This window comes from Pituophis catenifer, unplaced genomic scaffold (genome assembly GCF_029215685.1).
Source record: "Pituophis catenifer annectens isolate HBS135680 unplaced genomic scaffold, rPitCat1.0.hap2 SCAF_1, whole genome shotgun sequence".
NCBI classification, from domain to species: Eukaryota; Metazoa; Chordata; class Lepidosauria; order Squamata; family Colubridae; genus Pituophis; species Pituophis catenifer.
Window position 1 is genome coordinate 344,172,909 of NW_027256881.1, and position 10,593 is coordinate 344,183,501.

The following is a 10,593-nucleotide window of genomic DNA, read 5'->3' on the forward strand; positions in this document are numbered from 1 at the left end:
GAGCACCTTTCTTTGCTGTATCCCGTTGGCGGTTCAGACTGCGTAATATAAACTGAATGCGGGTCCATGGACTCGCTCCGGATTCAGACAATTGGCTCCGATCATCGTCCAAACCGGAAAAGGGGGTCTCGCCAGTGACTTTCAGACAACCTCCCCCTTTTGATGGGGGTCTTCTCTCCCTGGAAAGAGGCTTCCCTACTTCTTCCTCTCCTGTTTTCAAGCAATAATGGTGCCTCTTTGCTTCTTACAACGGTTCATTTAATGACCAGTGAAAAAAGTGTCTATTTTTCACACTTATGACCGTTGCAGCATCCCCGTGGTCACGTGATTCAAAATTCCGACCATTGGAAATCGACTCATATTTACGACAGAAACAGTGTCCTGGGGGGGGGCACGTGATCCCCTTTTGGCCAGCAAGTTGGATTCACTTAACAACCGTGTGACTCACTTAACAATGACAGGGATTCACATAACAATGGTGGCAAGGAAGGTCGTAAAACGGGGCAGAACTCACTTAACAAATGTCTCGCTTAGCAACATCAATCTTGGGCTCGATGGTGGTCGTACGTCGAGGACTTCCTGTATCCCAGAGTTGTGACTGCAGTAGTCCTCGACTTTACAACCATTCGTTTAGTGACCGTTTGAAGTTACGGCGCCGGAAAAACTGACGTACCGCTTTCCTCGCCTTTACGACAGTAGGTCACGTGATCAAAATTTGATTGTATTTATGACGGTCGTAGTGTCGTTGGCAAACTTCCTAGCCAGATTCTGACCAGCAAGGTCAATCGGAGAAGATGGAATCGCTTACCCACCGCAGGATTCACTTAACAACTGCCCTGATTCGCTTAACAATCGGGCCCAAAAAATGACATAAAATCGTACATGACTCGCTTAACAACCACCTTGCTTAGCGGTGGAAATTCTGGGCCTAATTTTGGTCGTAAGTCAAGCCCTAATTGTAATTTCTTGTTCTTCATGTAGCTCTCAAGAAATCTGATACGCTTGGCTCGATGTTTCTCAACCTTGGCTGCTTTAAGACTGGTGGACTTCAACTCCCAGAATTCCCCAGCCACCATGGGGGATTCTGGGAATTGAAGTCCACACATCCGGGTGGAGCGATATAGCAAATTACCCAGAGTGTTTGTGAGGTGCTCTGGAACAGTTCGAAAGATCAAAATGTTGTGGTGTGGTTATTAATCCCCACTCCCCAAGAGACCCTCTGGGTTCTAACTCTTAATTTCTAAAGGGTCAAGACCCCTGCCCTGGAGTCTTGACCCTTTAGGGCAGGGGCAGGGGTCCAGGGCAGGAGTCTCCAACCTTGGCAACTTTAAGACTTGTGGACTTCAACTCCCAGAGTTCCTCAGCCAGCTTTGCTGGCTGAGGAACTCTGGGAGTTGAAGTCCACAAGTCTTAAAGTTGCCAAGGTTGGAGACTCCTGAATTCCAGGGGTTTAGGCCGGAGCCAACATCTCAATCACTGTGATGAGATTTCCGTTTTATTTCTGAATTCACCTTTGCAGCCCAACAATTCTCTGTTTGAATTCCACTCCGGAGAAAGAAAACCATAGGTATCTGGTTGTACAGGTCGTCCTCGACTTATAACAGTTCATTTAGTGACCGTTCGAAGTTGCAACGGCACTGAAAAAAAGTCACTTAAAATTATGACCATTTTTCACAGGTACGACTTTCAGAACATCCCCGTGGTCATGTAATCCAAATTCAGATGTTTGGCAACTGGTTCATATGTACGTCAACAGAGAAGCAAGGTTCACTTAACAACCAGGTTACTAATTCAGACACTTGGCCATTGATTCGTATTTATGACGGTTGCAGTGTACCAGGGTCCCGTTACCCTTTTTTGTGGCCTTCTGACAAGCAAAGCCAATGGGAAAAACCAGATTCACTTAACAACCGTGATACTAACTTAACAACTGCAGTAATTCACTTAACAACCGGGGCAAGAAAGTCGTAAAATGGAACAAAACTCTTTTAACAATTATTTCACTTAACAACAGAAAATGTTGGGCTCAATTGAGGTTGTAAGTCTAAGACCGGTGGGCATTCAAAATCCCCTCAAATTGCCTCTCTGAATTCTCCGACAAGCTAGAAAACAGATCCCCTGTACGGATAGTCCTTAACTTACAACCTTTCATTTAGTGACCGTTCAAACGGCACTGAAAAAAAATGATTCATGACCGTTTTTCGCAGTTACGACTTTTGCAACATCCCCATGGTCATGTGACGCTTGGCAGTTGGTTCATATTTATGACCATTGCTGCATCCTAAGGTCACACCATCCCTTTTTGCGACCTTCTGACAAGCAAAGTCAATGGGGAAAACGGATTCACTTAACAATTGTGTTAATTACTTATCAACCGCAGTGATTCCCTTAACAACTGTGGCAGGAAAGGTCATAAAATGTGGCAAGACTCACTGAACAACTGTCTTCCTTAGCAATATGGCTCAATCGTGGTCGTAAGTCGAGGACTACCTGTACTGTCTTTTCCCATTTGAACTTGGCCTCATGCTAAGCAATTTTGAGGATGGGTTGGCTATGCAAGGAAGTGTGAGAAGAAGATGGGAGTCTTCCTCTTCTTCACCAGCAACGTAAGTCCGAGGACCTGTGGTGCGGGGAAAATAGGACAACATTTTTATCTACTGTATATTCGCAATGTCTACACTGGGGCTGAAATTGGTTGGACTGGTCCATTTACTGGTTTCCTTCATTTCTTTTTCATGAGATCTCTTGGTCCAGGCTTTACGGGAGGAGAAACGGACCTTGAGGAGAAAACAAGGAACAATCCACGTTTCTCTAATTCTCCAGAAATGAAACATGAAAGAATGAGGTTCTCATTATATGGTGTTTTCCCTTGCTAAACATAATGGTGGTCCTATGCCACCTCTCTGTCTTCTTCCATGAAGAAAAAGGAAAGAAAGATTAGGAAGGAAGGAAGGAAGGAAGGAAGGAAGGAAGGAAGGAAGGAAGGAAGGAAGGAAGGAAGGAAGGTGAAGAAGAAAGAAAGAAAGAAAAAGGAAGGGAAGGAAGGAAGGGAGAAAGAAAGAGAAAGAAAGAAAGAGAAAAAGAGATGAGAAAGATAGGAAAGGAAGGAAGGAAAGAAAAAAAAGGAAAGGAAGAAAAAGAAAGAAAGATAAGGAAAGAAGGAAGGAGAACAGGAAAGAAAGAAAAAGAGAAAGGAAGGAAGGAAAAAGAAAAAGAAAAAAGGAAGGAAAGGAAGAAGGAAAGGAAGGAAGAAAGGAGAAGGGAAGGAAGGAGAAGAAAGAAAAAAGGGGAAGGAAGGAAGGAAAAAGAAAAAAAGAGAAAAGAAGGCAGGGAAGAGAAAGAAAGAGAAAAAAGGAAGGAACGAAGGAAAAGAAAGAAAGAAAGAAAGAAAGAAAGAAAGAGAAAGAAAGAAAGAAAGAAAGATGCTTTGGACCTGATGTCCTTCTTCTTCCACTTCTCTGTGTCTTTGTCTTGTACTTTTTTGTGAGTGGGCCGTTCCCTCTGTACGTCCAGTGTGTTCTGTTTCCTTCACCAAGAGAAAAAGTTCCTTCCTTTCCATTAAACACTGAGGTTCTTCTGCGTCTCTTCGCCTCTGTGTGGTTGTGTTTCATTTTTCTTTCAATAGAAGAGAATTTACGTAGCTCAGAGTTGAACTGTGGAGTCCTTGGTGCTTGGGGGTTTTCTCGCAGGTATCTCATTACCCATGTAGGTAACATCATCAGTGCTAGTGAGTGAGGGGTTTGCCACCTGTTTGCTCTTAGGTATAGTAAAAAAGCTAAGAAGGAAACAAACACATCCTCTCCAGCAACCCATATCCGGATAAGCAGGGATTAACACCAGACAAACAGTCAAGCAGAAAGCAATACCTTAATTAAGGAACTACCAACGAGAAGCTCCCACCCCAACCAAGACAGTTACTCCTCAATTTACAACAGTTCACTTAGTGACCGTTTGAGGTTATAAGGGCATTGAAAAAAGGGACATGACCATTTTTTCACACTTACGACCATTGCAGCATCCCCACAGTCACTTGATCAAAATTCAGATGCTTGTCAACTGATTCATATTTATGGCGGGTGCAGTGTCCCAAGGTCACTCAATCCGCTTTAGCGACCTTCTGACAAGCAAAGTCAGTGGGGAAACTAGATTCACTTAACAACCGTGTTACCAACTTAACTGCAACGATTCACTTAACAACAGTGGCAGGAAAGCTCGTAAAATGCGGCAAAACTCGCTTCACCAATGTCTCACTTAGCAACGGGCTCAATTGTGGTTGTAAGTTGAAGTTGACTGCCTGTATTTATGACGGCTACAGTGTCCTAGGGTCACATGATCCCCTTTTGGGACCTTCTGATAAGCAAAGTCAGTGGGGAAAACAGATTCACTTAATAACCGCACGTTACCCACTTAAGAACTGCAATGATTCACTTAACGACAGTGGCAGAGAAGGTCGTAAAATGCGGCAAAACTCACTTCACCAATGTCTCACTTAGCAATGAAAATTTTGGGCTTGATTTTGGTCGTAGGCTGAAGGCTGCCTGTATATAAACAGGGAGGAAAAACCTCACACCCATCCGTACTGATGATGTTACCCAGTTAGGTAATGAAACATCTGCAAGGAAGATAGCGAAACTCAGAAAGCCCTGAGGTCTTGTTGTGACCTAGGCTCAAGTAGGTATTACCAGACACAATCAGTCCTAAACAAACATATTTTATCAGAACAGCTGAGAATTACTTCATTCTCAGCTTAGTCCAAATTAAGTCCAAAACAAATCCTTCATAAACAATCCTTCGGCCTTATCACCAACCTTTGGCACCCTTTTCTTGGCAAAACCCTATGAAGTTCAGAAGCAAGAGATCCAACAAGAAACAAATGTAGCAATGTTGCTTTCCTACAAAGATCCCAAGAGCCCTTGCTGCTCTTTTAAGCCTTCTGGGAAAGGCCAATCATCTCCTGGCCTTACTCCTGAGTTGTCCCTTTTGCTTTAGCTGCTCTTGCCTTCTGGCAGCTCTTCTCATACGTGCACTAGGAACAGGCTCCTCCTGTTCCTCTGCCTCTCTGCTGTCCGACTCTTGAGGCTCCGGAGTCCGCGCATCGCTCCCAGATGGCCCTGGCCCCATCTCTGCCTCCGACGCAGAGCCCTTGTCCGGGCCTTTCCCAGACTCCAAGACTGGCCCACGGTCCTCCCCAGCCTCCTCACCGTCCGACTCCGCTGCCAGCTCTGCAGGCTGCTGGCGGGACCACAACCGGTCTTCATTTTCCTTTCTTTGTAAGGAGTACAGGTGGGGCCTGTCCGTTTCGCAAGCTAGAAAGAGCCGCAGACCGGAAAAGCAGATGAGTCATGAGGATAGAGCCAAAGAGCCTTTGGCCAGCCAGTTCGGAGCTGCTTTCAGCCAGAGTAAGCAAAATTTGCTTGCGTTGGCCTGCAAAACTGGTTCGACCACGTAACAGACCAAGTAATACTCTGGGACTGCATAATTCAAACAGACAGGCCCCACATAATATGCCAGACTTAATAACTGTGGAGAAGAAAGCAAAAAAATAAATGAAAAATAATTGGGGAAGAACACAAAATACGAAGACTTGCCAAGAGAAGTAGAACGACTCTGGCAAAAGAAAGCAAAGGCAGTCCCAAGAGCGATGGGCGCCTGGGTGAAATCCCAGAACATCTGGGGGCACCGCTTGAGCACCGTCGGCATTGACAAAAATCTCCATCGGTCAATTGCAAAAGGCAGCTTGACTCGGAACAGCTGACGTCCTACAATGATACCTTGATATTATTAAACATCCATATCTGCCAGCCTATCCCATCGGAAGGACTCGAGAGGGGGACGAATATGACAAATACAGCCTGACAAATACAAATGACAAATACAGCAACCAACCATAATAATAATTGTGCTGATGGTATGGCATAGGAAATAGAATAGAATATGGAATAGAATCTCTCTTCCTTTCTCTTCTCCCCTTCCTTTCTTCTTCCTCTCTTTCCCATCTCCCTCCTTCCTTCCTTCCTTCCTTCCTCTTCTTCCATTCCTCCTTTCCTATCTCTCTTCCTTTCTCTTCTCCCCTTCCTTCCTTTCCTTCTTTCCATCTTCTTCCTTCCTTCCTCTTCTTCCTCTCCTCCTTTCCTATCTCTCCTCCTTTCTCTTCTCCCCTTCCTTCCTTTCCTTCTTTCCATCTTCTTCCTTCCTTCCTCTTCTTCCTCTCCTCCTTTCCTATCTCTCTTCCTTTCTCTTCTCCCCTTCCTTCCTTTCCTTTTTTCCATCTTCTTCCTTCCTTCCTCTTCTTCCTCTCCTCCTTTCCTATCTCTCTTCCTTTCTCTTCTCCTCTTCCTTCCTTTCCTTTTTTCCATCTTCTTCCTTCCTTCCTCTTCTTCCTCTCCTCCTTTCCTATCTCTCTTCCTTTCTCTTCTCCCTTTCCTTCCTTTCCTTCTTTCCATCTTCTTCCTTCCTTCCTCTTCTTCCTCTCCTCCTTTCCTATCTCTCCTCCTTTCTCTTCTCCCCTTCCTTCCTTCCTCTCCTTCTTTCCATCTCCTTCCTTCCTCCCTCTTTTTCCTCTCCTCCTTTCCTATCTCTCTTCCTTTCTCCTCTCCCCTTCCTTCCTTCCTCTCCTTCTTTCCATCTCCTTCCTTCCTTCCTCTTCTTCCTCTCCTCCTTTCCTATCTCCCTTTCTCTTCTCCCCTTCCTTTCTTCCTCCCCTCCTTCTCCCTATCTCCTTTCTCCCTCCCTCCAGTGGTGGGTTTCAAATTTTTTTACTACCGGTTCTGTGGGTGTGGCTTGGTGGGCGTGGCTTGGTGGGTGTGGCTTGGTGGGTGTGGCAGGGGAATGATACTGTAAAATCTCCATTCCCACCCCACTCCAGGGGAAGGATACTGCAAAATCCCCATTGCCTCCCCACTCCAGGGGAAGGATACTGCAAAATCCGCATTTCCTCCCGATCAGCTGGGACTCGGGAAGCAGAGAATAAATTGGGGCGGGGCCAGTCAGAGGTGGTATTTACCGGTTCTCTGACCTACTCAAAATTTCTGCTACCGGTTCTCCAGAACTGGTCAGAACCTGCTGAATACCATCTCTGCTTCCCTCCTTCTTCTCATCTCCTTCCTTCCTTCCTTCCCTCCTTCCTTCCTTCCTTCCCTCCTTCCTTCCTTCCTTCCTTTTTTGTTATGGACAGAGGGCATAACACAAAGTGCCACTTTATATTCCGAAAGAAAGGTAAGCTGGAAAGGAAATACACTTTCAAACCAAACCAATAATCAAAAGCCGCTTGATCCTGCCAGCAATGCATTTCGATCCCCGCAGGCTGCAATTTGGGATATTCCCATCATGCATTGCATGGGGCATCTCTTCTCTTAGAGCAGCTCTTTGTGGGCCAGGAATATGGAATCAGGATGGCTAAAGTTGGTTCAAACCTCCTGAGACAAACCACTTTCCTGGGCTTTGATCAGTATTGTGTGTGCCGCGCAGTGCGCGATGCACAATTCAGTCTTGTTACACACTTCCCTTTTTTTGTCCCGAGTCCATCCCAGCCGTGTCTCCTGGAGGACACCGGTCTCCATAGAAACGGGCCTACCTGCCAGCTGTGTCCTTTGTTGCTTCAAGGTGAAGAGGCAGGAACCATGTTACGGCCAGCTGAATAACAGTTCCTCGCGGGACATTGCAAACAGAGGCCACAACAACAGCACCGTAGTGCAAAATTACACAATTCTTTTTGGGGGTTTTGGGGTTTTTTGTTTTTTTTGAGAGGATGGGGGATTAGAGGTTTGCAGGTACTCTGGTTCACAGGGCTGAACTGTGGAGGAAAACAGCACAGGTAAATTTTGAGCCCAAAAATTTCAGCTGCTAAGCGAGACAGTTATTACGTGAGGTTTTTGTCCCATTTTATGACCTTTCTTGTCCCAGTTGTTAAGTGAATCACTGCGGCTATCAAGTTAATAACATGGTTGTTAAGTGAATCTGCCTTCCCCGTTGAGTTCGCTCATCAGAAGGTCCCATAAGGTCCCCTTTGCGCAGGTCGCCCTCGGGAAGTGAGGGGAGCCGAATGTCAACTTGCAAAGCTTTCAAGTTGCCATGAGCAGGAGGGAGGGAGAACTGATAGAGCTGATTGATTTCCCTAACTGAAGCTACATTCCATACATTCTTCCTGACCGCAATCAGAAGGAGGGTGTTGGATTTCACAGCCAGCCAAAGTGGTTAATTGGAGAATTGATTTACGACGTGGCCAGAGAGGAGGGGAGAGACAGGGTCATAGGGGAACGTAAATCTACGTGGGATTAGTTCTAACTGCATCCGAATATTGCCGAAATGGTGCTCCTAATAAATGACTGTATTTCTTTTGAAGTTTGACTCATGGCTCGTGAATTAATTAGGGCATCTTTCGGAAACTTTACAGGGATTATGCGACCCCGGGGCCCTGCAACCGTCATAAATCTGAACCAGTTGCCAAGCGTCTGAATTTGGATCACATGACCATGGGGAGGCTGCGATGGTCGTAAGTGTGAAAAACAGTCATAAGTCACTTTTTTCAGTGTCGTCATAACTTCGAACAGCCATTAAAGGAACTGTTATAAGTCAAGGACTACCTGTAGCTGTTACGATGATGGGAAAATGAATGTCTGTTCTGACAGCCTCGGTTATCCCATCTGTAATATGGGGGTAATTATGCCTGAAGATCAAAATACAGGTAGTCTTTGATTTAAAACTGTTTAGTGACTGTTCAAAGTTATAACTGCACGGAAAAAAGTGACTTAAGACTATTTTTCACACTTACGACCGTTCTACCGCATCCCCATAGTCACGTGATCCAAATTCAGTGGCAACTGCCTCATATTTATGACGGCTTCAGTATCCCCCGGATCACGTGATCCTCTTTTTGCGACCTTCTGACAAGCAAAGTCAACAGGGAAGCCAGATTCACTTAGCAACCTTGTTCCTAACTTAACGGCGGCAGCGATTCACTTAGCAACGGCGGCAAGAAAAGTTGTGGCAAAGCTCGCTGAACAAATGTCTCGCTTAACAATGGAAACTTTGGCCTCCATTGTGGTCGTAAGTCGAGGACTACCTGCAAAAGATTTAAAGGCATCCTTCAGCAATTTTTTTTCGCTCTTTCATAGCATAAGCAGAGAAGAAATTCGCCATTTTGTTCTTTAGGTAAAGGTTAAGGTTCCCCTTGCACATATGTGCTAGTCGTTCCCGACTCTAGGGGGCGGTGCTCATCTCCGTTTCAAAGCCGAAGAGCCAGCGCTGTCCGAAGACGTCTCCGTGGTCATGTGGCCAGCATGACTCAACGCCAAAGGCGCACGGAACGCTGTTACCTTCCCAGCAAAGGTGGTCCCTATTTTTCTACTTGCATTTTTTACCTGCTTTCGAACTGCTAGGTTGGCAGAAGCTGGGACAAGTCACGGGAGCTCACCCCGTTACGCGGCACTAGGGATTCGAACCGCCGAACTGCCGACTTTCCGATCGACAAGCTCAGCGTCTTAGCCACTGAGCCACCGCATCCCGCATTCCCGCATTCTCTGGATCCCCCCAATTTACAAATAATCATATGCTCTTTTGCAAACAGACACTTCAAAGATCGATACCCAACATTTCTGTCCAGAAACACACTTAAACAGACAAATATTGGAGGATAAACATTGCTAACAGAGCCAATAAATGGTAATTAAATTTGAGCGAATTCATCCTGCGTTGCAAAAAGGTTTTTTTTTTCCCCCGAGCTCTTTGATACATGCTCATGCTTCAACCTAGCAATTTCCCACACTTTAATATGCCACTAATCCAATGAAAAATGCAGTTTCCCTTTTTCCAGAGTTGTGCAATTAACAAACCTGGCACTTCATAACAATAACTTGATCCATTTGTTATGTCACAACCATTTACATGCGTTGGCAAGCCAAAAAAAAAAAAAAAAAAGGAAACTCAAACGACACAGACTTCCCTGGGAAATACCGTCTGGCTGTTTCCTCAATTTCTTTACAAAATTTCCACTGAAAGGACTCATTAATTGATTTTGCCACTAAAAAAAAAAAAGATAAATGTTTTTACATGTAATCCTCAATTTACGACCACAATTGAGCCTATAATTTATGCTGCTAAGTGAGAAATTTCTTAAGTGAGTTTTTTGCCCCATTTTATGACTTTTCTTCCTACATTTGTTAGGTCAGGAGTCAGCAACCAGGGGCTCTGGAGCCGCATGTGGCTCTTTCATCCCACTGCTGCGGCTCCCTGTTGCTCAAAATATGCGTTACGACCGCCAATGTGTGATACCCGCCAGCATGCGAATTATTAAGCTTTTTGACCCCCGGTAGGCCAACCATGGATAAATCCAAGAAAAGAAAAGTTTCAGAAAAAACAGAACATTTAATTCACTACATATGCTAGTTCTGTGGCCTCTCAGGAAATAGTCAGGCACGGGAAAAATTTTGTGGCTCCCGGTGTTTTTTTTTCTGTGGGAAATGGATCCAAATGGCTTTTTGAATGTTTAAAGTTGTCGACCCCTGTGTGAGGTGAATCACTGCAAGGTGTTAAAGTTGTAATGTGGTCATTAAGTGAATCTGGCTTCCCCGTGGATTTTTCCTGGTCAGAAGGTCG

The 10,593-nt window shown here is 45.2% G+C and overlaps 1 protein-coding gene across 1 annotated transcript in view; it reads left to right on the plus strand.

Moving 5' to 3' along the window:
- The window catches only part of SHD (Src homology 2 domain containing transforming protein D), a 52,063-nt gene extending 52,012 nt beyond the window's left edge, over nucleotides 1–51 (plus strand). The window contains exon 6 of the mRNA XM_070936683.1: nucleotides 1–51. This exon is cut by the window's left edge and continues 142 nt beyond it. Within this exon, the coding sequence (XP_070792784.1) occupies nucleotides 1–51 (51 nt within the window).
- Nucleotides 52–10,593: the final 10,542 nt, after the last annotated feature.